At 63.4% G+C, this 27,995-nt stretch overlaps 1 protein-coding gene across 1 annotated transcript; it reads left to right on the top strand.

The window, feature by feature from the left end:
* The first annotated feature begins 5,852 nt into the window (after window positions 1–5,852).
* Window positions 5,853–27,464, top strand: ULK1 (unc-51 like autophagy activating kinase 1). The gene is made up of 28 exons (XM_027577104.2): window positions 5,853–6,162; window positions 6,667–6,759; window positions 6,843–6,884; window positions 14,738–14,770; window positions 15,069–15,105; window positions 15,815–15,988; window positions 16,073–16,146; window positions 16,337–16,438; window positions 17,468–17,526; window positions 17,621–17,703; window positions 18,098–18,148; window positions 18,292–18,380; window positions 19,083–19,236; window positions 20,054–20,114; window positions 20,214–20,303; window positions 20,781–20,903; window positions 21,465–21,613; window positions 21,739–21,825; window positions 22,147–22,415; window positions 22,873–23,063; window positions 23,361–23,470; window positions 23,549–23,692; window positions 24,064–24,257; window positions 24,347–24,519; window positions 24,604–24,722; window positions 24,906–25,063; window positions 25,751–25,886; window positions 25,973–27,464. Exons 1-28 carry the CDS (start codon window positions 6,052–6,054, stop codon window positions 26,026–26,028), a joined length of 3,162 nt encoding a protein of 1,053 aa, XP_027432905.1. The 5' UTR covers window positions 5,853–6,051; the 3' UTR covers window positions 26,029–27,464.
* Window positions 27,465–27,995: the final 531 nt, after the last annotated feature.

The raw sequence follows: 27,995 nt of genomic DNA, 5'->3' as shown, positions 1-27,995 counted from the left end.
GTTCACTGCGTTTTTCTAAGAGAGAGAGAGAGAGAGAGAGAGAGAGAGCACGAGCTGGGGGAGGGGCAGAGGGAGGGAGAGAATCTCAAGCAAACTTCCCGCTGAGCACAGAGCTGGACACGGGACTCGATCCCAGGACTCTGAGATCACACCGGAGCTGAAGGCAGACGCTCCCCAAGTGAGCCACCCAGGGACCCCAGTCCAGTGCGTTTTGACAATTGTGTGAAGCCAAGTGTCCAGCATCACGCCGGTCAGCCCAGGACACTTCTATCAGCCCCAGGGTCCCCCCTCCTTTCCCACGGACCCTCCCGCTCCCGAGCAGCAATCGGGTTTCCGATGCCTGCACCCCGGATGACTGAGCCTCGCCAGCCAGCCAATGCTGCCCTCGGCGGGGGCCTTTGCATCTGGCTGCTCGCCTCTGCGTGGAGTGTTCGCTGGGGCCAGACCTCTGTCCAGTCCTTCTGGGTGCTGAGAAGTATTCCTGCGATTTGTTTCTTCTCTGGGGCTAATGGACATTTGTTTCCAGCTCTGGGCTATTGGCTGTCGTGAACATTTCCCGTTCAGGACTTTGTGTGAGTACCTCGGGGTGGAATTGCTAGGTTGTAGGGTAAGTTTATGTTGTGAGTTACAAAACTACCAATTTTCTCTCCCTAGAGGGAGGCAGGCGTACTCTTCCCTCCGGGCTTGGGTTGAAACTGGCCCAGAGCCTTCTTGGAAGCCCTCGAGCTGTCACTCTTCCCACCTTTAGGGAGCCCAAGGGGCAAATTCTCATCCCGCCCCCTCCCAGGGGCAGAGTGGGGCGAGGTCTTCCTTTGCTTAAACAAAGTCGGAAGGCCTGAGAGCTAGCCTGTGGCCTGAATTCCCCTGGAGGAAGACAAAGACCTTCCAGAATGAGCTCTAGCCTCAGCAGTGCCTTCTGGGGCGGCTCAAGGGCTGGAATCAGTCAGCTTGGGCCCTGGGGGCAGGGAGGCGCCCTGTCCTTCTGGAGAACTCCTCAAGACCAAGCTGGCTCCTCTACATTGTTCTACTTAAGTTTCTTTGGGACCTCTCTCCCATTTTCCAGGGAGGTAACCGAGGCGCCCGGCACAGTGGTGAGGGGAGAGGGTCAGGGCTGGAAGAGGGGATGCTGTCCGCAGGCCCACCTCCTTGCCCGCAGCCTTCAGTCACAAACGACGAGCAGATCTGCCCCAGGTGTTGTGGTCGCGGTGACAGGGGCAGGAATTGAGTGGTGCTCCTGGGGTTCTGCTTGGACCCACTAACGCGGTTGGGGAAAATGTCCCACAGCTGCTGAGGAAGGACGGTGGCATGCCCTTTCGTTGTCATATACCACAGGGTCCTTGACCAGGCCCATCCGAGGATTGCTTGGGGATTCAAGGCGAGGTGGGCAAACGGCTTCCATAAAGCCAGGTGGAAATAGGGCTTTGCAGGCCACACAGACCACCCAGCTCCTCTGCTCTGAAGGGGCAGCTCCAAAGCAGCCACCACGAGAAATCAGCAAGTGGACGTGGCTGGTTTTATCTAGAACGTAAAAAGAACTACAACTCCAACAACCCGATTAAAAACCGGTCAAAGGCTTGAGCAGACATCTCTCCGGAGAAGACAAACAAATGCCCAACACACATGAGAAGATGCTCAGCATCACTGATCACCAGGGAAATGCAAATCAACACCACAGCGAGAAACCACTTCACACCCACTCGGATGTCTATTTTTATTTATTTTTTATTTTTTTAGATTTATTTATTTATTTGAGAGAGTGAGAATGAGCGAGAGAGAGAGTACATGAGAGGGGGGAGGGCCAGAGGGAGAAGCAGGCTCCTTGCTGAGCAGGGAGCCTGATATGTGACTCGATCCCGGGACTCCGGGATCATGACCTGAGCCGAAGGCAGTCGCTTAACCAACTGAGCCACCCAGGCGCCCCTCGGATGTCTATTTTTAAAAAAATAAAAAAAATCACAAGTGTTGGTGAGGACGTGGAGAACCTGGAACCCTCTTGCACCATTGGTGGGAAAGCAAACTGGGGCGGCCACTCTGGAAAACAGTACGGAGGTTCCTCAAACGATTTAAAAATAGAACTACTATATGATCCAACAATTCCACATCAGCGTATATGCCCCAAAGAGTCGAAAGTCTGCGTTTCTGTTGACCATTGACTGAAGGCTCTGGGTCTGTGATATTATCTCCAGGTAAACTTGTAGGGTTCTGTCAAGCAGAGGACAAATGATTCCTCCACAGGGGAAAGATAATCACAGGTTAAATGTTTGCCCTGGAGAACAAGAAATAGTTTTGTATCTGGCCAACCATCTACTCTAACAGTCTTCAAATCTCTGCAAATAACCAACTCCTCAAATTCCACCCAGCAACCATCTTTTTTGTTTGTATGTTTTTTTTGTTTTTATTTTAAGTAGACTCCACACCCAGTGGAGCTCCAACTCACAACCCTGAGATCAAGAGTCGCACCCTCCACCGACTGAGCTGGCCGGAGGGCCCCCACCCAGCAACCATCTCTGCTATCCTGCTGGTTCTCTTGTTAATGAATTAAATAAACTCACAACCCCTGCTTTTTCCATATTTGTAAGAAGGTTTTTAACTTTTTGGAAGTTTGACACCTTTGAAGTCACGGTGACACAAGGATGTGGCCTTCCGGGCACCTGGGTGGCTCAGTTCATGATCCCTAGGGTCCTGGGATCAAGTCCCGTGTCGTCGTCGGGGTCCCCGCTCAGCAAGAGGGGAGTCCGCTTCTCCCTCTGTCTGCCCCCCTCCCCCTGCTCATGCTCTTTCTCTCTCAAATGAATAAATAACTAAAAATCTTTAAAAAAAATAAACAAGTTAAAAAAATGTGGACTTCCGACTGTTTGAAGGCATGCAAACCACCCCACACCCCCAGCGTGTGTGACAGACATTACTAAGTGATCACAGACCCCCCCCCCCACCGCCCCCAGCTCTCGCCTTAAGGCTCTGGGGAGCCGGGCCAGGCCCTTGGAATTGACACCAGTCTGCCATTCCTGATGTAGAAGGGGCAGCGGCCTTGGAGCCCTGTGTGGGTGGGTATAGCCTCTCCACAGCAGGTGGCGCGGTTTTGCAGGCTGAGTGAGGTGGGTCTTTCCTGGGGTGGGTCTTGGAGTTCACTCAACCTCCTTTCAAAGTTTCCTTACCGTTTGCCGGGCCTTGGGCTGAACCCTGGGGGTCAGAGATGGACAGCACTCAGTCCTTGCCTTGGGGGACCCGAGAGGACGAGGAGCACGTGGGTTCAGGGTAACCAGGCTTAAATCCGAGAGCCACCACTCTAAAGAGTGCAGCCGACACACAGCCCATACAGTCAGTTCTCGGTCACAGTATTTGTACCCCGTTGACCCCTGCCAATGAGGAACAGGGAGTTAGCGGGACACTGCACTCCAGGGGAGACGCAGGGCTCGGTTTCTGCCGCCTCTGCTCACAACGTCTTTGTCAAGCGTCCAATTCATAATCCGTTTTATGTGTGTTTCTGTTTCAAGACACTGTATTTAATACATGCTGTTGATTCAACAACATCCAACTTGCAGGGGCGGAGCCCCTCTGATGCATTTTCTCCTGGAGGCACATTGCTGCCTCCTTGCGCTCAGGAAGGGACAGCTCTTCACCATGACCCCGGCAGCCGTTTTCGACAGCGAACTCCCCACCAAAAAGCCCAAAAATGCAAACCGTGTGGCACTGAAGGGCCCAGAAGGTCACTTAGAGTAGTAAGCTGCAACAGGACAGAGGGTCAGGTGGCCCGCCCGCCCTCAGCTGGGACTGTGCGCCCAGGGAAACACCCTGAGGACTGACAGGGAGGTTACAGAACAATTTAGTGAGTACACAGATTTGCAGATGTGAATAAGGAGGATATAAGTGTTGACCATGAGACAGAGGAGGGCAGGAGCCTGGCGGTGGCCCACAGGGCCCACGGGGCGGGAACCGGGCGCTCCCAGCCTCTCTGGCCGGGGTGCGGGGCGGGGGGGGGGGGCTCTCCTCCTCGCCCGGTAACCTCTTCCAAATGCAAATCTTACCTCGACCCACCCCCTCCTAACTTCACCGTCCTTCCTTGAGTTGAGGTTGAAGATCCCCTTCCCAGGGTGGGCTGGACTCCTGCCCCCAGGCACCAGCTCCATCCAGCAACCTTGCACCCCCTTGCCGCCCCCAGCACCTGGCCTGCTCTTCACACTTCCCTCAGTTGCAACTTCATGAGCTTTTCTGCGATTACTGCCCCTCATGTCTCCCCACCCCCAACCACTCCTGAAGACAGGGACTCTCTGTGCTGTGGCAGCTCCAGGGGCCTGGGCCCTGGAGCTGGTGTTGGTGTTGGACAACTGAGGGAATGGAAAGTGACCTTAGGAGTGCTGTGGGCTGACCTCAAACTGGGGGACCTCTCCCCTGAAGAGCAAGGTGCTTGGCCAGGAGACCCCTTGTCCCTCCCAGCTCTGGTGGCCTCTGGCCTCAGTCCAGGGTCAGGAGCCTGCATGCACGTGCTGGGGCCTGGAGAAGGGCCCGGGGGCAGGTGAGGGGGCTTCCGGGAGATCCTGGGTGGGGTTCCTCCCAGAGCAGCAGGAAGATTAGCTGCCAGGCGGCTCTGTGAAGGCAGCAGAGAGGGCAGCAGGAGCCTGACCCGAGAGCCTGCCCGTTGGGCCCACGGGCAGGCTGGTGCAACCATCCCAGGCTATTACTGCAGGCTGGGGGCCGAGAGGGGGATTGTTCATACCCGGCATTTACAGAAGCAGGGCTCAAACGTGACAAGAATAACTCATGCCAGTACTCAAGGGAGACAGTCAAAAGCACCGACCCCTCCCCAAGCAGCCGCTGTTGACAGTCTCTTGCGTGAGAATCTGGCTCTGCCTGGCTCGCCCCGTGACTTCAGGTACATTTCTCTGGGCCTCAATTCTCTCATCTGTCAAACGGCGATAGAATAGCAAGTGTCTCACGGAGTCATTGGGGGGAACGGATGAGTTACAATATGGACACACTGGCATATGGCAAGCCCGGGTTAGCGGTTCTATCGCACATGACGTAGACATACGTGTATTATACACGGGTACCTACGCGTGTACGGCCATATACTTCCTAAAATGACAAGTAGTAGCCCGGTTCACTGTTTTGCCTCTTAATTCTAAACTTCGGAGCACTTTGCGCCTGAGCACATGTCTATTTAACACTGTGTCTAAGAATCCGCGGTGTATCATCCCAGGGAAAGGACTTATGGAAACTTTCCCTCTGATTTCCTATGTTTTGGTGCCGTGTGGCAGACAATTTGTTACCGTTGAACACAATTTAAAATGCATCACCTCGGGTGCCTGGGGGGGGGCGCGGGGGCTCAGTCGGTTAAGCCTCCGACTCCGGATTTCCGCTCAGGTCGTGACCTCAGGGTCGTGAGATCAAGCCCCGCAGCTGGGCTCCGCCCTGGGGTGTGGAGCCTACTAAAATAATAATAATAATAATAAAAGTAAATAAAATGCAACAGCTCTAAAGCAGCCCGATTTATTCTATGCGGCCCCTAGCCCTGGGGTACACAGGCCACGTCCGGGTGTTATGCGCCTGTGTAGAGACGAGGCAGCGGACAGGGGATGCGGGGCAGGGTCGCAGCGCGGGGGGGGGTCCTCCCCTTCCCCCCTCTTCCCTCCCCGCCCACCCCCACCCCGGCCTACCGTGGGGGCGAGTCGAGTGCTGGCCCCGCCCCACCCCGCCATGGCCCCGCCCCCGCAGGCCCCGCAGGCCCCGCCCCGCCCCGCCGCCCACGGAGCGCGGCCGCCCCGCCAGGCCCCGCCCCCAGCCCCGCCCCCCCGGCGCGCACTGCGCCTGCGCCGGCGTCTCTGGCTCTGGGGCCCGGCGGCCGCGGCTCTTTTGTTTCCCTGCCGGAGTCCGAGCCGGAGCCCGAACCCCAGCCGGAGTCGCAGCCGGGGAGGGATCCGGATCAGCAGCCCGGGCTGCCGGGGCGCCCCGAGCGGCCCGCGGGGCTGGAGGCGGGCCCGGCCTGCCCGATGGGGCGCGCCCCCCGCCCGCCACCCCCGGCCCGAGCCGCCGCCTGAGCCGCCCGCCCGCGCCATGGAGCCCGGCCGCGGCGGCCTGGAGGCCGTGGGCAAGTTCGAGTTCTCGCGCAAGGACCTGATCGGCCACGGCGCCTTCGCCGTGGTCTTCAAGGGGCGCCACCGGGAGGTGAGGGGCGCCGGCGGGCCCGCACCGAGCCCCAGCGAGGGGGCACCCCCTCCTCCCCGCCGCACGCCCGTTGCCCCCATCCCCCATCCCCGCCCCACACGCGGGGACACCTCTATCCCTGCCTCACACCCCGGACCCCCATCCCCCCATTCCCACCCCACACCCCGGGGGAACCCGGCCCCCACCCCACACCCCGGGCCCCTCAACCGGGCCCCACACCGGCGAGCCCCACCCGCATCCCCTCCCCGCACCCGGGCCCCCCCATCCCCACCACACACCCCGGGGGTTTTCATGCCCACCCCACCCCATGGGCCCTTCCCTCCCATCCCCACGTCCCAGGTTCTCTCACCCTTACATCCCGGGACACGCCGTCTTTCCCACCCCACACCTGGGGCCTTGCCACTGGCACCAGAATCCCTCCCCAGGTGCCTACCTGGCCTGGGGTGGCCCTGTATGGTTTCCTGGGTTCCGGGCCGCTGAGGAACATCCATGCTTGGTTTTCAGAAGCACGACCTGGAGGTCGCAGTCAAGTGCATTAACAAGAAGAACCTCGCCAAGTCCCAGACACTGCTGGGGAAGGAAATCAAGATCCTCAAGGTGAGCGGGCTTCGGAAGCGGTAGGGGGAGAGGGTGGTGGGTGAGCTAGCCTTGATCCTAAGAAACTTGGGTTTCTGTCCTAGGAACTGAAACATGAAAACATCGTGGCTTTGTATGACTTTCAGGTAAGGCTCGGGGCTGCATTGGCGGTGGGGAGGGGGTGCGTTACCCTCCCAGGCTGGCTAGTGCACAGCCTCAGGCCCCACGAGCTTGGGTCCCAGGCCAGCCAGGTGCTGAGACCCTGGTGGGTAGTGGAAGGTTCTAGGCCAGGGTCTCATGTTGGGAGAGGGAGCTGGGCACCCCTGGGTATAGATCGCTGTCTGGCCTGCCCAACTGCGAGTCCTGAGCAGGACCCTGGAGACTTCTCTCTCGGCCCAGTTCAGGGCCGGCTTCCTCTGGGTATGTGGGGAGAGTCCCGCCAGCGCCAGCTGCCTGACTGCTGCAGGCACCAGCAGGGCACCCTGGGTCGCGTCGCGTTCCTGGACTGACGGAGGTCTAGCTAACTGCGGCGGGGGCCTCGGGGGTGTCTGACCCAGTGGGCCCGACCGTGGGTCCTGTCCCCGGTGCAGGCCTCGGGCAGGACGGTGCTGCTGGCCTGGCCCACCTGTCTGGGCCGGCAGCTTGTTTGTTGACATTGCTCCAACGGCCTGGCATTGGCCAGTCCCTCCCTGCGTCAGGCTGGGGGAGGGGAGGGGCCCACGGAGATTTCCTTCTAGCTGGCAGTCGGGGCCAGACGGCCCCGGCGGAGGCTGCCTCCGCCGGCAGCGGGGAGGCGGTCCGCCTCAGGCCCAGCTGGCTCGGGAGGCCCCCGCCGTGTCCCCTCACCGCCCCTGGGGCCGCAGGTGGGGCCTGGCTTCGGTGAGGGTCCAGGACCCTGGAGAGCCAGTTTGGGGACCGGGAACCTGAGGCAGATCTGCAGGCCAGAGTGCTGACTAATGGTTTTGAAACCTGTTTACTGAGGCCACGGGACCGGCCCCTGGCTGAGGGGAAGTTCCCAACCCGGCTGTCTGTGTTTGGGTGGCCTCCTCCCTCCCCCTTGAGAGCCAGGCTGTGGCCTCGGGGGCTGTAGCATGATGTGAGGTGACATGGGAGGGCACGGGTCCAGTGTGACGGCGAGTACCTAGAAGCCGGGCACTGGGCTACCGAGACACGGTGTCCCGGGGCCAGGAGAGCGCCCTGCCCCCCTTGCCCTGCCCTCCCCTCCTGGAACCTCGCTCTCCCTCCTGCCCCATCCTGGCTGGGCCGCACACCTGGTTGTGAGCGGTGCTGCTTCCTCTAGTGTTGGCAGCGATTCAGCCTCCCCCGCCCGGAGGAAGTGCATGGAGGCCAGTGGGGCCTCTCCCCTCCGAGGCCCGGCCTCTGCTGGGGCTCTGTGCCCTCACCCCCCTGGGGTGTGCAGTGGTCCCCAAGTCCTTAGACTTCTCCGAGACACACAGGACCCTGGAAAAATGGCTTTTGAAACTAGGTAATACATAATTGGGCTAAAAGAAATGATCATAAAAGGGGACCTGGGAAGAGGTAGCCCCCCTCTCTCCTTGTTGGCTCCCACACTGCCATTGGCGGTTTCTGGATCTCTCCAGGGGCAGGAGCACGTTCCTACGTACGGCTTTGCCACCACACCATCCACTTCTGCGTAAAGTCAGTGCCTTTTTCACTTGAGCCTGTATCTTGGGGAAGGATCTCTGTCTCCCTCTACGTGGGAGACACACCCCTCTCCCGGGAAGGTTCCCACCCCTGAGCAGAGTGCTTCAGAGCCCAGACTCTAAAGCTAGATGACCTAGTTCCAATCCTGGCCCTAAACCAGCTGTGTGTCCTTGGACAAGTGTCTTAAGGTGTCTGTGCTTCCATCTCTTCCTGTGGTAGAGACCCTGCAGTTGTTGACTAGAGACAGCCATGGTGAGCCCTGTGTGCTTGTTAGCTGTTGTTACAACGTGGCAATGGGTGTTCTTTGCGGTTGTATTGGGTTCCATTGCCCCACATTCCATAGCTGACCTCGCCGGTTCCCCACTGACGGGACGTGGGTTCTTCTGGGGTTCTGACACGGCCGCGGTATGGTAGCGACTGTCTTTGCACTCAGTTTTGGCCAGGTGTGTCGACTCCTAGACAGGAATCCTTGGGTAAGAGGGACGTGTGCTTCTAGTTTGGGACAGTTGCCAAATTGTGGTCCCCAGAGGCTGGACTGGACTTGCAGCAGGGCTGCGTACGGACGGGCCAGTCTCCCCACATCCTTTCCAGGAGGTCGGTTATCAGACTTTGATCTCAGGGGAAAATGACTTCTCAGTGTTTTTCACTTACTGTGAGTGAGGCTCAGCGTCTCAGTATGTGAGTATTAGGAACGCCACCTGCCTTTGGCGTGATTCCTGTTAGTCTTTTTCTACTGAGGCTGGATGGCGCCATGGTTAGTGGCATGGGCCCTGAACCATACTGTCTTTCTCTGAGCCCAGGTGCTCCATTGACTTACTTGTGTGACTGACCTTGGGCAAGCTCCTCAGTGTCACCTGTAAAGTGGGAGACGGTGACCGTACGCCTGTGTGATAGAGAGCTGTGTCTGCTCAGACACAGCAAATTACGTAGTATTTGCTACGTAAATACTATTGATTTGTAGGAGCTCTTTGTATGTTAAGGAAAGCCCTTTTGTGATGGGTTGCAAATATTTCCTCGGAGATTGTTTTCTATTGTTTTGTGATCCTACGGAATAGGGATGTTTATCACGTGGTGTGGATGCTTGGGGGGGTTGTACTCTGTTCTGAGGCCCCCCAGACCCGTGGAGAGGCAGCTGGAGCTTGTGGCCTTCAGTGTGGTAGGTGGTATCTGGACATGCTCTTGCCTGGGGAAGGTGGCCATTGCAGGGATCAGGATTAGGACCGTGCCCAGCATGGCCCAGGAGGAGGGCTGATGCTCACAGTCCTCGCCGACAGCGACCCTCCCCCTCCCAAGGCCGGCTGGTTCCCACAGCTGGACATGACTCACGGCCGGCCCAGCCGCAGACGGAGCCAGCCCACCTCCTGCTGACTTACTCAAGGGCCTTTCTGGGCAGTGCCAGTCCTCCGCCTTGCCTTTCCTTGCAGAGAGGGGCCTTGGGCCTGGGGCGAAGGTGGGCAGGATGCAGGTTGGGTGGCAGCCCCTCGGTACCGGGTTCCAAGCTGGGGGCCGATGAGTAGGCCCGATGGTCCAGGTGGTTCTGGAAATGCCTGCAAAGTTGCGTTACTGTTGTTTCATCTATCTTTTTTAACTTAAAAATTCTTTTGACTTAGCATTTTGAAGTATAACATATACTAGGCGGTGGGAGACGCAGATCACGAAATGCTTTGTTAAGCACTTAGCTGAGGAAAGAACTCTAACGCGGCTGGCCCCAGGAGCTCAGCCCCCGAGTTTCTCCGTGCAGGTGGGGTCTGTTGCGCTGCCTTTTGTGGGGATGTCTCTCTCCCGGTCCACCGCCTCCGAGCCCTGGAGCCCCCCCAGCTCGGCTGCCTGCCTGTGTGCTCTCGGCACCACCTTGGGGGTAGGGGGGCTCTGTGGCCGTGTGGTGTCCCATCTTCAACCGTCTCGGTCAGTGCCCTAGAACGGAGTTGCTGCGGGCATCTGTGTGGGTCACGTCTGCCGTGTCACTGGTGTGTGGCGACCGGGGCATGGTGCGTCTCTGGGAGGAGCATGTGGTTTCTGTTTTCCGAGGGATCATACCAGCTCACGCCTCTCTTGCCCTGAGAGTCTCCCCTTGTTTCCCGAGTCGGGCAGGCCGGGTGTGCGGGCAGGAGGGTGCCGCAGAGGGCAGGCCGGCTGGCCTGCCGGCAGCCGCAGCAGACTCCCCGAGGAAGGAGGGTGGGGCCGGGCACCCTTCGCTTCTGGGAGCTGGCTCAAGGGCCCAGCCTGGGGTGGGGAGTGGCCCTGCTCCTTTGGGCGGCTGTGTTCTGGCCCCCACTGGAGCCTTTGCCACCTTCCCGAGCCAAGAGGGCCAGCGTCCGAGGAGTTAACTAGGTCAGTGCCGGCCCACCTCCCAGGCCCAGCCCAGGCAGGGAGTGGGATCCTATTAGGCAAAGCACCTTAGCGCCCCATGGCGGGGTGGCCTCCTACGTGCCTGGTTGCCCGTCCCAGGCTGCCCAGCACACCTGGCCGTGACGCTCGGGCCTGCCCTGTCCCCAGGGCCTGTGGGCACCCTGCCAGGGGAGGGAGAGGGCTCCGTTTCATCTCCTTGTAAGGCTTTGCCTCGTTGTCCACGTCAGGTGCTTAGGCTGGGATTCATCACCCATCACCCCCTTTCTTGGGGGCTGCAAGGTGGGGTGGTCGGGACTGAGGGTTCCCACCAAGCTCTGCCCCTCCCTTGCCCCTCCCTTGCCCCTGTATGACCGTGTCCCGTTTCCTCTCCTGGGGTGGGCTGTGACACGGACGGGACCCGCCATGTCCCTAGGCCAGCAGGGCAGTGCGGCGTGTGGGTAGCTGGCCATGGGGCTGTGAGGACAGCCCTGGTGCATTCCCCCGAGGTCACAGGGTCCTGGAGGGCCTGTGCTTTGGCCGCGTTTACGTTTCTGTCTTAACGTTATAATGAGCTTCCGAGAACCTGCCACCTGAGGATGAGAGTAGGCCCCGGTTCCCATCTGCCTCCCCCAGGACGGAAGCGATCCTGGTCATTTCAAGTGTGTAGACTGAATCTAGACTGACCCCAGGGAGGGGGCTCTGTGCCTGGAGCCTATGTGGTCTCCGCTCACTCCCAAGGGAGCTAGTGCAAACCCAGTGTGTGGGGGGCAGCAGGGGTGGGACCGGGGGCCCAGCGGGGCTGTGGGTGGACAGTGAGCTGGGCAGGGGCAGGTCAGCCGTGACCACCGAGGTAGTGCTGGCCACTCCCCCCCCACCCCGGGGGGGGGGGGTGGCCCAGGGAGCTGGCTTCCCTGGGAGGGGCGGGGGCTACCCAGCAGTGACGGACGGACGGCGTGGCCCCGGGGGGGGGGGGGGTGGCAGTCCCTGGGAGGGGCCTGCGCACGGAGCCTGTCTGGAAAGGTGCCCCACCCCGGGGCGGGGAGACATGCTGCCTGCCCCTTCTCCTGGTCCCTGTCCGGGCTGGCGGCCGTGCTGCCGGGCTCTCTTAGGACCTGGCTTGCTGTTGGCACGGGGCAGGCTGAGGACACACGCGAGCTGGCTTCTCCTTCCCAGGCCTGGGCATGCTTCCTGACCTCGCCTGGGAAGTGGCCCAGCCTGCACCCACCAGTGGAGTTAGGGTGTCCCAGGTGGGGGGAGAGAGGCCAGGAGGAAGGGGCTGGTCTGAAGCCGTCGTCTGGCTCAGCGTCGTGGGAGATCCCAGTCTGGCTTCCCTGGGTCGCCCCAAGCCTGAATGCCCCATGTGAGGTTGGCTTGGCTCCCCACCCTTGGCCCCAGCCCTGCTGTGTTCTTTCCCTGCTGGCCTGCTGTGTTCCACGCCTGGGAGGGCCTGCTGAGGGTGAGGCTGATCCTAGGCCACAGGCGGAGGGACAGATCAGTGGGGAGAGGGAGGCTAGGTCCCCGTAGCCCCGGTGCCCCGCTGCTAACGGACTGTCCACTGAGGATCCACAAGCCTCGGGGAGGCTTCAGGGTCTTCTCAGGACAGGAGGCCTTTGGGGAGGCGATAAGTTGTAACCTCCTGTGGGGACGAGGGAGGCCCTGGGGAGCCCTCGGAACAGTGGGCCAGTGGGGATGGGGCATGCGCAGGGGTGCGCAGGGGCCTCAAGGGCCTGTGGGGTGGGGTCTTTGGAGAGAGGGCATCCACCATCCCATTTGGAAGCCTGCTGTGGCTCAAGTGTGGGGGCAGAGGTGGGAGCAGGGCCTAGGCCCTGTTGGGGGTCCTGCGGGCCCTTGAGTACAAAGGGGACTCTTGTTACTTCTGCTGTGGGGGCCTTCTTTCCAGGGGAGGCGGTTGTGGGGTCTGGGGCACTCCCAGATTTGGGGGAGAGAGGCAGGCCAGGGGTCTACTCTCACTGCTCCCACACAGCCCTGGCATCCCCACCAGTCCAGGTGGGTCATTCCCTGGGGACACTCTGTCTCTCTGTTGTCCATCACTCTGTCCCTGCCTGTCCTGGCTCGGCGGGGTGAGTTTGGGGCTCTTCTGGAGGTGCCTGGGCCTGACTCCCAGCTCTGCCCCTCTGCTGTGTGGCCCAGGGCAAGGGACTTAGCTTCTCTGGGCCACTTGAGACCAGAGTGCTCGGAGTGCTCCCCAGAGCTCACTGGTGAGGAGTAATTGTGGGGCGCGCCCAGCACAGAGGGCCGAGGGCTGCCCCTCCTAGGTCCTCACCTCCCGCCCGCCCTCCGCCCTGTCGGGGTCCTCTGCCTGCGAGCGTCGCGCTCCCCTCCGCCAGCCCCCCCCCCTCCCTGGCGCGCTCTCTGCGACCTGCCCTGCTCCTCTGGCCCAGGCGTGTGACCTGGGACTCTCCTGGAGTTGCCCCTGTGTTATCTCTCCCCTGCAGCTGGCCTGGAAGGACAGTGGGGCGGGCCTGCCCCCTCCCAGTGACAGGCCTGGAACGCAGGGTGGGGGCGTGCTGGAGCAGGCCTGCCTCCCCCGACCCTAAGAGTACGCCCCGCCACTCCTGCCGCCCAGGTTGTCTTTGTCCTGGACTCACGCTCTCTGTTGGTGGAGCTCTGGGGGGGTGCTGACATTTAAACATGGGGTGTCTCCCCCCTCCCCCCCCCGCCCCGTGCAGGAGCTTGTGTCCCTGCTCCACGCGCATTGAGTGTGTGTCTGTGCCCAGACCCCGATCCAGTGACAGGGTGGCTGACCAGGGGACCTTTGTCCTGCTAGGTGGGGGTCGGGGCATCCCTGGGACCTGAGTCCACTGCTGGAGGTCAGGCCTTTGTGGATGGGCCTCCGGAGACTTCCCCCAAAGGCTGTTGAGAGATGTCCCTCTTGGAGTCACTTCCCTGCCCCCTCTCTAGGATCCCCCTGCCACGCTTGGAGAGCTTCGGGGCCGGTTCGCAGACTTGGCTCCTTGCACAGTGGGGAGTGAGAGGTTGGGGTTTTGTGTGGAGCAGAGAAAGGGCTCCTGCTGTGGCTCCCAGGGCCTGGTGCTGCACGGGTGCTGCAGGTTTGGGGGCTGGCTGGCAGAGCCACTGCGCGGGCAAGATCCAGGCCGACTGTCTGCAGGACAACGGGGGTTCACAGAGACCCCGCCTGCCTGGTTCACTTGGCTTCTGGGGCCTCAGATGACTTGGATACCACTTGGGGATCTCAGCGGCACTCCTGGCAGCAGACGCAGCCTGCAGGAGGCATGGGCCCGTGGGGATGCTGGCAGCTGGGGCGGGCGCTGGGGGCTGTCCGTGCACCAGCCTGGGCCTTGAGCTCCTCAGTCTCCTGGGGGCGGACCCAGCACCACCCTGAGGCCATGGGTGGCTGGGAGCGGCGCCGGAAGCTGGCCTGGCTGGCGCTGCCCTCTGTAATCCTGTTGGCATCTTTGATCCTGGAGTCGGGTGGTTCTGAGATTGTGGGTCATGGGTCTCATAATTTTGACTGTGTCCTTCCTGGGGACCTGGGTCCCCCACTGGGTAGGTAGAACGTGAAGCTGAGCCCTGTTGAAACTTCACGCCTGGGCTGACCCTGATTTTGACTGGGACCTGGGCAGTTGAAGGTTGCCCCTTGGCATCAGGGTTCATGTCCACCCTAGGCACCCCTCCGGGACCTCAGCCTCTTCCCCAGACTTGGCAAATAAGAGTGCTCTGATTGGCTGCCGCTCTTGTCAGTCAAGCCCAGTGCAGAGGACCTCAGAAACAAATCACAGCCCAGGCCCTCATCTTCTGGCCACTCCCCAACCGGGCAAGCGCTGGCACAGCAGGCCCTGGGCCCACCCAGCCAGCCGCTGTCCATGCTCCCTGGCCTCCCTCGCTCACAGCCCAGGGGATGTGTTGAGGGGCATGGGTGCCGAGTGCGTGGCTCACGCTGAGGCCGAGAGAGGCTTCCTGGAGCACTGCTGGGGGGGCGGGGGTGCTTTTTTCCACCTCTCATTGCTGTTTCTGTGTCCTGCAGGAGATGGCTAATTCTGTTTATCTGGTCATGGAGGTGAGTTCCTGCAGCCCCGGCTGGGAGGACAGGGAGGCCGGACTCTCCTGGCTCCTGGTTCCTCGTCACCTGGGGGTTAGAGGTTGGTTGCATGTCCGTGGGCGTAGGGCCACCCCATCAGGAGCCCTCGTGGCTGTGGCAGGTGCCTGAGGTGATCAGACCCCCACTGACCTCTTCAACTACGGATTGCAAGGGACACCTGCCCCAGGAAGGAGGCTGGGAACAAGGGAGCAGGTGTAGGGTGGTGGGGCGATCCAGGAAGGGCCGCTGACCAGGTTGTGCCAATGGTCTGTTGCAGTACTGTAACGGCGGGGATCTAGCTGACTACCTGCACAGTGAGTGGACACCCCTTGGCCAGGGGCCTGCATGCCCAGTCTCACCCTGACCCAGCCTGCAAGGCAGCCTGATGGAGGTGGAGGGTCTTCCCGTACCCCGAGCACTTGCTGTGGAACGTGGAACAGCCTCACAGGACACATGGGTCTGGAAGGCCCCTTGTGAGCAGGGCCCTAAGTGCTTTGTGGGGATGCGGTGCCTTCTGATGGCCGCCTGGCCCTACAGGGGACCTGAAGCACCTGGCCGGCTGCCCTGCAGGGTGCTGGGCTGTTCTGAGCACCCTGGGCCCCCAGCAAGGCCTGGCTGACCACGGAGGGGTGGGCCTCCCCCAGGACCCTGCCACAGGTTGGGGGGGGCAGGCACTCACTCTCCTGGTCGCTGCCCCGGCATCCATTTGTCCATCCCTTCGCTCAGGAGGGCGGGCCCTGGGGCTCACCTGCAGTGGTGGGTGGAGGCGGCTCCGGAGAAGTAATGGGACCGGAGAGAGGGGGTGTGACAGGGCAGCGGTGCGTGGTGGCGGGTGGCCCAGTGCCGTGAAGACCCCAGGAGCCGGGCAGCCGGCAGCGGATGGGCTCGCGGTGGGCCGGACCGGGCATGCGCATGCGGTGTGAATGAGGGGGCGGGGCCGGGGGGGGCGCAGTGCAGGAACGGTGGAGTGTGGAGCCCCCCGAAGGGCTTGCGGCCCCTCACCCTGGGCGCCTGTCTCTGCAGCCATGCGGACGCTGAGTGAGGACACCATCCGGCTCTTCCTGCAGCAGATCGCGGGCGCCATGCACCTGCTGCACAGCAAGGGCATCATCCACCGTGACCTGAAGCCCCAGAACATCCTGCTGTCCAACCCCGGGGGGCGCCGCGCCAACCCTAACAACATCCGCGTCAAGATTGGTGAGGCCAGGGCCGGCAGGGGGAAGGCGCGCGGGGAGGCCCGGGAGCCAGGGCGGCCCCCTCACGCGCCCTCCTCACCTGCAGCCGACTTCGGTTTCGCTCGGTACCTGCAGAGCAACATGATGGCGGCCACGCTCTGCGGCTCCCCCATGTACATGGTAGGTGGGCTCCCCGCCGCACGTCGGCTGCAGCCAGCGAGGCTGCGCTATTCTTGACCGCACCTGTGGCGGCCGGGCGGCAGGTGGCTCCGGTCCGTTCCGCTTGGCTGGTGTTGGCACCAGACCTCGGCCGCCGCCGTACATCGTCCGTTCCAGCCACAGTGCTGACTTGTATGCCTGACCCCCGTAGGCCCCCGAGGTCATCATGTCCCAGCATTACGACGGGAAGGCAGATCTGTGGAGCATTGGCACCATCGTCTACCAGTGCCTGACGGGGAAGGCGCCCTTCCAGGTGAGCGAGCCCCGGGTCAGGCATGGGCTGGCCGCCGCTTCGCACTCTGCACCTGACACTCAGCTCCCGGTCCCAGCGCGGCCACCGAGCACTGCAGGCCCACAGCCTTCGCTCACGAGAGGCAGGTGGTCTCGTGGCTCCCCACCACGCAGTCACGGGGGGCCCCGTCCTGCTGCAGGCCAAGCTGGAGTCGGCGAGCTCCAGAGTGCATCCGTGTGTGCCCATGTGCATGTCTGAACCCAGCCTCGTGCCCTCCTTCCTGCCCATGCCCTGCTGGTGTGCGGCACTGAATTGGTGTTGGGCCCTGGGGAGCACCACCTGTGAAAAGCAGTGGCCTGCTCAGCAGTGGGATTCTGGAGGGCTGGGGGCTCTGAGCCTCCTGTGCTGGGCTGCACACCCCGTCGGGACTTCCTGGCTTGACCACGCAGCACTCGGCTGTTGCCAGCTGGCTCCTCAGCTCCTTGGCTGGCCCCCTGGCTCCCTGCCCCCCTCCCTGTCTGCCGTTTCCTCCCTGCATGAGCATGCAGAGGGCTGTCCCTCACTGTCAACCCCGGGAAGGTGGGGCACTCTCTTGCTCTTGGCTGCTTGCTGGTGCCGGGAACAGTGCCTGGAATGTGGCGGTGTGCGGTGACCGCAGATGGCTGACCACACACGTGCCCACCAGGTGTTCCCTAGCGGGTATGGTGCACACTGTGAGGGGAGAGCTTATGCTGGGGTTCTCTGCTGGGAGAGGGGGTGCGTGGACTCTTGTTTTATTTCAAGAAGCAAATACCTAGTCACACCGGACACCCAAGACCACCCTGACCGGTGTGCCCTGGCGGGGAGGGAGGCCTGGCCGCCTGGCTTCTGGCCCACCTGGCTGCCCTTGTGTGGTGCCCATGGTCTACGTGGACGGGGGCAGGGGGCATCCCTGGGAGCATGGAGGGCCTGCGGTGCTTGGTCCAGGGCTCCGGCCTGCCGGTGTGGCTGGGGGGCCTCGTACGGAGCTTGGAGGCTCTGAGGGGCGCTCACGCTGCCGTCCCCCACCAGGCCAGCAGCCCCCAGGACCTTCGCCTCTTCTACGAGAGGAACAAGACACTGGTACCCACGTAAGTGTCCGGGTCCTGCCCGCCCCCACACCCCGCTGACCCCGGGTGGGTGGGCGGGCGGGCGGCGGGTCATGTTGTCTCTGGCCCCTCCCAGCATCCCCAGGGAGACGTCGGCCCCGCTGAGACAGCTGCTGCTGGCCCTGCTGCAGCGGAACCACAAGGACCGCATGGACTTCGGTGAGCGGCCCCCGGCCAGCCCACAGCGTGTGTCCTGATGGCCCACCCACCGGGTTGGGGTGCCGCCTCCTGGCTGCATGCCCCCCACCATCAGCTCCCAGGTGCCCACGGCGCTTTCCCAGCAGCCCAGGCTGTGGAAACCCCGGTTTTGCAATGGGAAGTGCCGCCGCTGGGAAAACCCATGAGGCAGGGTGGGGGGGGCCTCAGCCGGCGAGAAAAGCCCCCAGCTGGGGCCGTGTCCCTGCACGCCTGGCACGGTGCCGGCCGGGGTGGGTGCCCAGGCCTGCTGGAGCTCAGGCCCCAGTGGCAGCTGGGGGGGCGGGGCGCCATCTTTCCCCCAGGGGGCCCTGGGGTCAGGGCTCTGCTCAGGCCTCTGCTGTCCTTCTTCCTGCAGACGAGTTCTTCCGGCACCCTTTCCTCGATGCCAGCGCCACTGTGAAGAAGTGTGAGTCCCCTTAGGCTCCTGGAGCCCCACGGCCATGGTGGGGCTCAAGGGGGGCGCAGGTGCCGCACCTGCTGCTGCTGGGCTGGCCCGGTAGGGGGAGGGTGGAGGGGTCTCCTGCGTGCTGACTTGTGCCCCCCCATCAGCGCCCCCCGTGCCTGTGCCCTCGTACCCGAGCTCGGGGTCCGGCAGCAGCTCCAGCAGCAGCTCTACCTCGCACTTGGCCTCCCCTCCGGTGAGTCTCCGCTGGGGGCCGGGCCCTGGGCTCCTCCCCCTGGGGTTTGGCGCTGCGTGGATGTCATGCGGAGGGCTGTCCCTCACTGTCAACCCCAGGAAGGCGGGGCGCTCTCTTGCTCTTGGCAGCTCCCACCAGCCGTGGACAGACACGTTTGGACTGTGAAATGTCGGAGCCTGACAAGTTGGCAGAAGCCCTCGTAGCCCCCCACCCCTAGCCCTCGTGTCCCAGAGGCCGACCTGCTTGGTGCGGGTCTGTGTGTGCTGTGCACGTGTGGGCCGGGGAGCGGGGGGGCCCTGTGTCCTGGAGCCCGCCCCCCAGCTTGTGTCCCCAGCACCTCAGCACGGGGTGGGCGAGGACAGAGCCGGGGCGCCAGGGCCCGTGGTAGAGAGGACCGCTCTTGCCCGCACTGAGGGCGGACGTTGGATGCCTTATGTCCTGAGCGCGGAGCGGCCCCCCCTTTCAGGCCCTTTGCGGGACTGATGGAGACGCGGGGAAGTCTCCCCGGGAGCCCAGCGGGAGCTGGGTGGCTGCGTCCGTGTGACTCGCTGTGGGGCCCAGCCTGGGCCTGGCGAGCGGCAGACCCCACAGAAACTGGTGGGGGAGGAGGGCGCGCTGAGCCCTTGGTCGGCGGCACCCAGCAGCCCCGGTCTCCCCGGGCCCCGGGGCTGAGTCTCAGTGGCCTCCCCTTCTGACCCCCAGTCCCTGGGAGAGATGCAGCAGCAGCTCCAGAAGACGCTGACTTCCCCGGCCGAAGCAGCTGGCTTCCTGCAGGGTTCCCGGGGCTCCGGCGCCAGCAGCAAGGACTCGTCCTGCGACACGGATGACTTCGTCATGGTCCCGGCCCAGTTTCCAGGTCAGGGGTCGGGGGTGGCTTCGGTGTGAGCTCTGTGTGTGTATGTGTGCGTGTGCACTTGCGAAATTCTCTACCTGTGTGCCCTCAGGGTGGTTCTGGCAGTTTCCGTACCAGGTCGGCCTGCCTATGGAGTCAGAGCCATGTCGTCCCGGTTACCTGTGGCTGGTCTGTGGGCGGAATCCCTGTGCTCGGGCCCTGCCCTCTGCACCCTCTGGAGCATCTGCTCCCAGGGAGGGAGCTGCTGCCAGCTTCGTATTTGCTGAGCCCCAGTTCTCAGGCCTCAGGGACAGGCCCAGCACCTCCTAAAACTCTGTCCTGGGGTCTGAAGTTCCTCTCATGACCCTGGGCTTTGATAGGTCCTTTCCCTGCCTGTGGCCATCCCATGACTCCTGGGACTCAGGGCTGAGTTGGAGTGGCCCTGGACCTCCAGGGCAGGGGCAGGAGGGCAGTGAGCGGGAGAGAGGGCCGTGAGGGAGGTTGATGGGGCAGGTGTCTGACCCGGCGTCCCCGAGCAGAGGTCAGTCCCAGACTGGGAGCCCTGGGCGCCTAGCCTGGAGGTGGCTGAAGGCTGGGGTATGGAGAGCACACCCAGGGTCTCCTTCAGAGCCCTGAGGTCCGGTCAGGTTGGGGGACGGAAGTGGGGACTTGGGAGCGCTGCCTTCTCCCCTCCCTGCCTGGAGTCTCCCCCCGCTGTCTGGAATTGAGTGTGGGGCCATCAGGGAGCCGTGGTGGGTGAGGTGGCCCAGGAGCGTGGAGTGGACGCTTGTCCTGGTGTGAGAGGTACCCAGGCCCAGCCTCACTCATCTCTTGTCCACAGGTGACCTGGTGGCCGAGGCGGCCGGTGCCAAGCCCCCACCGGACAGTCTGATGTGTAGCGGGTGAGCCCCCTGCCCTGCCCGCTCCTGGTTTGGGGAGAGGGAAATGCTAGCCCTTGCCGGTTGCCCCTCTGCCTTGTCTATCTTGTCTGTCCCTACCAGGAGCTCGCTGGTGGCCTCCGCTGGCCTGGAGAGCCGTGGCCGGACCCCGTCTCCTTCCCCACCCTGCAGCAGCTCTCCCAGCCCCTCAGGGTGAGCAGGGGCTGGGGTGGGACAGGGCCGTGCAGGGCCCCAAGCTAAGCTAGGGCTAGGGCCCCCAGCCCCAGGTTGGGCTTTGCAGGCTGTACTGTGTCCGCAGGTCCTGTCCTGGTTCAGGCCTTGCAGGACACCGGGTTTCTCGTGGGTGGCCCAGGAGGAGGGGCTGTGGCAGGAGGGATGTAGACCCAGGGGGTGGGGTGGGGGGGAGCTGCGGGGCCAGGTGGGCTCGAGTCCCCAGAGCCAAGCGGGGGAGCGGCCCCCGCCTGGCCTTCTGCCACGTGTCCCTGTGGCCCAGGGTGCGGGGGGTGGGCGTGAACAGTCCTGGTGCCTGAACGGTGGCAGTGGCCTGTGCAGAGCTGAGGAAGCAGGCGGCCTTGGCGGTCTCTGCTGCACTGTGTCTGGGGCTCGGGTTCAGTTCAGGACTCTGTTTCCGTTGACAACGCCCCCGCCCCGCCTCTGCTCCTATTGCAGCCGGGCCGGCCCCTTCAGCAGCAGGTGCGGTGTGTCCGTCCCCATCCCGGTCCCCACGCAGGTGCACAACTACCAGCGCATTGAGCAGAACCTGCAGTCACCCACCCAGTACCAGACCACACGGTGAGCATGGTCGCCCCTCTCCTCTCATCCCCCCGTGACTGTAGGGGTCCCCCTGGGGGCAAAGGGCATGCCCTAGAGAACTATAGTGAGAAGCTCCCCTGCAGCCTCCTTGGAGTGATACAGGGTTGTCCCACGTGCACAGTTGTGCAGGTTGTACACTATGTAAGTCTCACTGCCACTGTTCACGGACGTGCAGAGGTTTGAGGTTTATTAGGACAGCTCCCTGATAAGACGTCAGTGAAGTATCATGAATTTACAAAACCCAGTGTTGATTTTTGACAAATTTCAACAAACACAGCCGGAGGACAAGGCTCCCTATTTTTTTTTCGTAATTCACGGATCTTGTGGGCTAGTGGTTGTCCCGGCAGGGACTGTGACCTCAGGCCTGAGGGTGCTCAGGGGGAACGCTGGGGTTCTTCGCTTCCTAGTTACCAGTCTAGGCAGGAGGGTGAGTGGTCCAACCTTCCTGGGGGCTCCCCAGTGAGACTGTTATTTGAACAGATAGGGACGAGCCGTCTGGCATGGCTGTGACCCTCATCTCGCGCCTGCTCTTGTCTCCAGGTCCTCCGCCATCCGCAGGTCGGGCAGCACCAGCCCCCTGGGCTTTGCCCGGGCCAGTCCGTCACCCCCATCCCACGCCGAGCACGGAGCTGCCCTGGCCAGGAAGCTCTCCCTGGGTGGGGGCCGGCCCTACACACCATCTCCACAAGGTGAACCTGAGGCCCGTGGTGGGAGCTTCTGATGAGGGATCGGGCATCTCCCCGGGCTGGGGCGGCGGGGGAGGGGACTTGGCTCTGTCGGGGCATGACCCTGGTGACCCCTCTCTCTCCTCAAGTTGGAATCCTCCCTGAACGGCAGGGCTGGAGTGGGGCACCCTCCCCGCAAGGAGCCGAGATGCGGGGTGGCAGATCCCCTCGTGCGGGTAGGTGTGGCCGTGGGCCAGGGGCAGGGGCCAGCTTCCTGCTCATGACGGTCACTCGTACAGGGAAGGGAGGGTCGGGTCCTGGGGCACTGCTCACAAGCTCAGGCCTTGGGCTGTGGAGCGGCACTTGGGCCTCAGTGTCCGCACCCACCGTGCGGTATGACCTGCGCCCATTTGCTCGGGCGCACCGCCGAGCAGCCGGGGTGGGGGGAGTAGTCCAGACACAAGGGCCTCACATACACGCTCGTCTTGCTGCTGGTGGGGGCTGGGCTGGGTAGGCCCCACGCGGTAGTGACCAGGCCCTGTCCTGTCCTGCTGCAGGCTCCTCTGCGCCCGAGCACTGCCCGCACGCCGCTGGGCTGGGCTATCGCTTGCACAGCGCTCCCAACCTGTCCGACCTGCACGTCGTCCGCCCTAAGTTGCCCAAGCCCCCCACGGACCCCCTGGGGGCAGCGTTCGGCCACCCGCAGTCCAGCCCCCCGCAGCCAGCCCACGGGCTGCAGTCCTGCCGGCCCCTGCGAGGCTCGCCCAAGCTGCCTGACTTTCTGCAGCGCAACCCCCTGCCCCCCATCCTGGGCTCCCCCACCAAGGTAACTGGGTCACAGAGCTGGAGGGGGAGAGGGAGGGAGTGACCAGTCCTGGGAAAAGCCCGCAGAGTGTGGCTCTGTACTGAGGACCCCTTCCCATCCACCTGCCCAGGCTGTCGGCCACCCGCCTGGCAGGATTCCTGTGGGACACGCTTCGGGCCCCAGAAATGCAGAAGGTGCCCCCTGGGCTCCAGTACCGCTCCGGGCAGGCCACTTAGCTCAGTCCTTGCTGTGGCGTTCTTGCTGGTGAAGTGGGGCCAGACCCGTTAGCGACACATGCGGGGTTTCCGAGGGCGCACGTGTGCCTGGGGGGTGGGCATGTGCGGGGCACGTATTGCTTTCCTGCAGCAAACAAGGCCTTGTGCCTTTGCTGTGGAGACCGGGTAATGGAAGCGTGGGGCCACGCAGGTGTCAGCGCCCTCATGGTGGTCTGTCTGAGCACCCCACCTGCTCCTCCTAGGCCATACCTGCCTTCGACTTCCCCAAGACCCCCAGCTCCCAGAACTTGCTGACCCTCCTGGCCCGGCAGGGTGTGGTCATGACACCACCTCGGAACCGGACGCTGCCGGACCTCTCCGAGGCAGGACCCTTCCAGGGGCAGCAGTTGGGCCCCGGCCTGCGGCCCACTGAAGACAAGAGCCCCTTTGGCAGGTGTGTGGGAAGGGACTCTCCCGACACGCTCGCTGGCTCGCTGTCTGGGAGGAGAAGCCGGGAGGAGACCTGCGTGTGGGTAGGGGCCCTGTCTGCGTCTCCACCCTGTGTGACTCTTCGTGGGTTCACTTGGCCTGTGTGTTAATGGGGGACACTACCTGCGTCCAGGGTGGGCAGGAGACGGCCAGCCTATGTGAGGCCCTGTGTGTGCCTGGCGTGCGGTGAGTTAGGGCAGGCTGGCCGGGCGATGTGGGGCGGGGGCCCCGGGCCGGCTCCCCACGGCTCCTCACCCTGCAGGTCCCTCAGTACTGGCCGCCTCACTGATCTGCTCCTCAAGGCTGCGTTTGGGACCCAGGCCCCTGACTCGGGGAGCACGGACAGCCTGCAGGAGAAGCCTATGGAGATCGGTGGGCCGGTGGGCTCCCAGCGGGGTGGGGGGCGGGCGCCAACCGCCAGGCCCTGAGCCCCTCCTCCCGCTCTTGCAGCGCCCTCTGCTGGCCCTGGAGGGAGCCTGCACCCGGGAGCCCGTGCTGGGGGCACCAGCAGCCCGTCTCCCGTGGTGTTCACCGTGGGCTCACCCCCCAGTGGGACCACGCCGCCCCAGGGCCCCCGTGCCAGGGTGTTCTCAGGTGAGGACTGCACGGCGCTCTTGCAGGCCGCAGGGCGTAAACGGCGGTGCAGATGGGTCAGGACGGGGCAGGAAGGGTGAGGTGGCCTCGCTCTTACACGTGGAGCAGGGATAGTGCCCACGGCACCCGTGTCTGCAGCCACTCTGGGCAGCCTGTCCTCGTCGGGTCGGGGTCCCGGGCTCGGGGCTCAGACGCGCCCACAGCTGCCGCCTCTGGACCGGAGGGCCCACTGGCAGGAGCGCAGGGCGACTGCGGTGGGTGGCAGGGGAGGAGTGTAGACCGAGGCATCCAGACCGGGTGGGAAGGGGTTTGCGTCCAGGAGTTAAGAAGGGCGTGTCCTGAATCGGCTGTCCACCGGCCTCTGCCTGCAGTGGGCTCCTCGAGCTCCCTTGGCTCGGCCAGCTCCCCCTCTGCCCGTCACCTGGCACCGGGGGCCTGTAGTGAGGCCGCCCCGGAGGTTCCGGCCCCCGGACACTGCTGCAGCTTCACCGACCCCGTCACCGCCAACCTGGAGGGGGCTGTGACCTTCGAGGCCCCTGACCTCCCTGAGGAGACGCTGATGGAGGTGAGGGTCCCCGGCCGTGGGCAGCAGGTCCTGGGGCGGGGAGGGCGGGGGGCCACGGCCGCCGCCTCAGCCGCCCCGTGTCTCCGCAGCAAGAGCACACGGAGATCCTGCATAGTCTGCGCTTCACGCTTGTCTTCGTCCAGCACGTCCTGGAGATCGCGGCCCTGAGGGGCAGCGCCAGCGACGCGGCCGGGGGGCCCGAGTACCAGCTGCAGGAGAGCGTGGTGGCCGACCAGATCAGCCTGCTGAGCCGGGAGTGGGGGTGCGCGGGCCCTGTGGGGCCAAGGGGGGAGGCGGCCTGGGGTCCGGGGCCTCCGCGCCGCCTCATGCGTCTGCTGCCCTTCAGCTTTGCGGAGCAGTTGGTGCTCTACCTGAAGGTGGCCGAGCTGCTCTCCTCGGGCCTACAGACTGCCATCGACCAGATCCGGGCCGGCAAGCTGTGTCTGTCGTCCACCGTGAAGCAGGGTGAGTGCCGCAGCCCCAGGGGCAGCGATGGAGGCCAGAGAGTGTGGACAGGGTCGGGGGCAGGCAGAGGAGGGAGGGGGCTGAGGAAGGCCCTTCCCAGTGACGTGAGGGTGGCCGGCGGCCCCGGGCGGCGGGGGGCCTGCGCTGACGGTGGCTGCCCTCGTCCCCGGCCCCCGCCCGCAGTGGTGCGGAAGTTGAACGAGCTGTATAAGGCGAGCGTGGTGTCCTGCCAAGGCCTGAGCCTGCGGCTGCAGCGCTTCTTCCTGGACAAGCAGCGGCTCCTGGACCGCATCCAGAGCGTCACTGCCGAGAAGCTCATCTTCAGCCACGCGGTGCAGACGGTAGGCACCGCGTGGCACGTGGGATGGCGGTGGTAGGGGCCGTGGGGGGGGGGCTGTTGACATACACGGCTTGCTGGATTTTGGGCGGGGGCGTGACTCCATGCTGCCCCACAGCCAGCGCTGGCCCCGGGCTCCCCAGGCCCAGCCCGGTGTTGGACGCCTGTCTGGCTCCTGGGTCCAGGCAGGAGGCCTGGTTCTCAAGCCTTGTAGTGGGCGAGTGTTTTCCAGGAGAGACCAGAGCAGGTGGCCCCGCTGGAAGCATGCAGCTCGTGGGCGGTGGGGCCGCAGGGGGCCCCGGCTTTCTGCTTCCCTGGCTTTGGGGGTCTTTGTGCCTAAAAAGGGTTGGCTCTGAGGTGGTGGCTGTTATTGAGAACATTCGTTGGTGTAGCGTAAATGTGCAGTCTGCACAACGGTCTGGGGGAGAGCTTGTTTTCTCGTGCCCGGTGATGACCGTTGTCTGCCAAGGGGGCGCTCTGCCTGGGAGCACTGGTCCCCCTGGGGCAGTGTCGGCCGGCTGGTTGCCCAAGGCCGCACGAGCCCTTGTTCAGGCCCCTGGCAGTGCTCCCGCGTCCCACACCCTCCTTCGTGCCCTCTGATGTGTGTGCCGCGACGTCCGGGCCCCTGACCCTCTGTGCCTGGTGTGGGGCTCGGGGCAGCTGGGCTCAGCCCCTGGCCTCCCTCGAGCAGGTGCAGTCAGCCGCCTTGGACGAGATGTTTCACCGCCGGGAGGACTGTGTCCAGCGCTATCACAAGGCTCTGCTGCTGATGGAGGGGTTGCAGCACATCCTCACCGACCAGGCGGACGTGGAGAACATTGCCAAGTGTGAGTGCCACTGGGCCGGCCAGGGGACGGCACAAGGGAGAGGTGGGTAGCAGGGTGCCCCCTCACGGTGCCGTTCCTCATTGCAGGCAAGCTGTGCATCGAGCGGAGACTCTCGGCATTGCTGACCGGCATCTGTGCCTGACCTGCGGGGTGCCTGGCTCACTGCGCCCGGGGGGCTGGATCTCCTCTGCCAGTCCCCCAGGCTTGGGGGAGACCGGCTGGCCAGGCTCGAAGGGACAAGCCTGCAGCCTTGGTGCGGCTTGCTGGTGTCAGGGAGAGGGCGGGGCTCCTGAGCTGCAGGCCTGAGCTTCAGGGCGCTGGGAGGGCTCCACACAACCCGAATCCGGCCAGTCCCCCTGCCTCACCGATGGGCTGAGCTCCCGGCCGCCTTGAAGGCGGGTGGGCACCTGCGGCCGGTCCCCAGCCTCAGCCAGACCCCAGGGCAGCCCTGATGCCGGCGGCCGTGCTGAGGACAGGAGGAGGCACTGAGGCCTGCTCTGCCCAGGAAACGGTGTGGCCTCCCGGACCCCCTTCCCCGAGATCACCCACCCAGCTTTGTGAATCACGGAGCACTTTACGCAGGCGCACTAGGAGACGCGTGTACATACCTATATACAGACGCACATGTATGAACAGCCGTGCGAGCCCGTGCGAGCGCGTGCGCTGGGCCTGCTGCCTGGGATCCCCCCACCCCGGGGAGACACAGACATCTTATTTAAATGTTCTTTTAGGGACGGACAGTACGAAGCACCAAGCTTTCTGAACCCAGAACAGACGTTGAAGTCTATTACACTTTACTCCTGAAACGTGTCTTATTTTTCTGCAGCTCTTTTTTTTTAACAAAAGAAGAAAATCTGTAGGAGTTTAGGATGTTTGTTTAGGAAGGGTGGGGCAGGGCGGGGTGGATCCTCAGCATTCTGTGGATGCAGGTGGAGGCAGGGGTTGCCTAGGAGGGCGGCCCTCCCCCCGCCCCCTCCCCACCTGGAGGCCGTGGGCAGGCGAGGGGGCGTTTCCTGCAGAGCCTCCTGTCCAGCTTTCATGGTGGGTTTGATGCCAAAGTTGTGTGTTCCCCCCTCCCCCCCCACCGCAGGCTGGGTCCTGGCTGCTCTGGGGGGAGGCCAGCGGGGAGAGGGCTGAGGAAGCCCACCTGAGTCCAGGCGCCCTGGGCGAGGGGTTTAAGGTTTTACATCAAGACATGGACATCTTTGTGTCTCTTTCTTTGCAATACTTGAAACATGGCCCCTGTGCTTGGATTTCGAAGCAGCCCTGTGAGTCGTTGCCTCGTCCACTGGTGACTTGGTTCCTTGCTGCACGGAACCTGTGCATATTTATTGCTTTACGGTCGGCTGGGACACAGGCCACCGGAGGCTGGTGCCACGGGAGGGGGCTCGTGCAGCGGGCCGCCGTGCGCCTGCCTCCAGCATGTGTGCTGCCAGCCGGTCTTGTCCTCCACGAGTCCGCACCTGACCCTTGGTCTACTTTACAGGAGTTTTGTGTGATCCCTCCCCCCCATTTGCGTTACATCGTGTAATACCGATTGAAGGAAATAAACCTTTGGAATTGAGTGGGCGTAGCTGACGCTGGTTTGTCAGCATCTCTAATGTCACGCGCTGCGTCCAGGGACCTGCAGCAGCCTGCGCGTGACCCCCAGACTGCTGACCCAGGGCACACTGGGTGCTCCAACGTGCGTTCACAGCTGCGTCCACCCCCGCCACCAGGGTCGCAGTCTCAGTCCCTGGGGTACACCTGGGAGGGGGGTGTGGGTTGAGAGGGGAAACAGCTCCACGTCCACCCCCATCTGTGGTGCAGGAGGGCCTGCTTCCTCCACACCCTCCCTGACGCGGTGGTTCTGTCTGGGTTCTGGCTGTGCTGGGGTTTGATGCGTGGTGATCTCCAGCATCCTCTCCTGTTTGCTGGCCATTTCTAGGTCGGTTGAGTTGTAGGATTTGCATTTTTAAAACTACATACTGTTTCTGTGAGTTTTAAAAATAACCCTTTACCAGAAAGGCTAACTGCAGTATTACATGGAAGCGTGTGGAGGGGTAGCCTTAGAGGCGGCGGAGTGTGGGGCCTGGGAAGGTGGGGCGGGGGGTGGGGTGAGGTCCGCCC

This window comes from Zalophus californianus, chromosome 14 (assembly GCF_009762305.2).
Source record: "Zalophus californianus isolate mZalCal1 chromosome 14, mZalCal1.pri.v2, whole genome shotgun sequence".
Taxonomy (NCBI): Eukaryota; Metazoa; Chordata; class Mammalia; order Carnivora; family Otariidae; genus Zalophus; species Zalophus californianus.
Note: the sequence above shows the minus strand (reverse complement) of the source record. Positions and strands in the feature narration are given on the sequence as shown.

Coding starts and splice junctions, on each gene's coding strand:
- ULK1 (XM_027577104.2), top strand. CDS start 6,052: ATGGAGCCCGGCCGCGGCGGCCTGGAGGCCGTGGGCAAGTTCGAGTTC. Junction 6,163..6,666: donor TCAAGGGGCGCCACCGGGAG/GTGAGGGGCGCC, acceptor CTTGGTTTTCAG/AAGCACGACCTGGAGGTCGC. Junction 21,826..22,146: donor TGGCAGATCCCCTCGTGCGG/GTAGGTGTGGCC, acceptor GTCCTGCTGCAG/GCTCCTCTGCGCCCGAGCAC.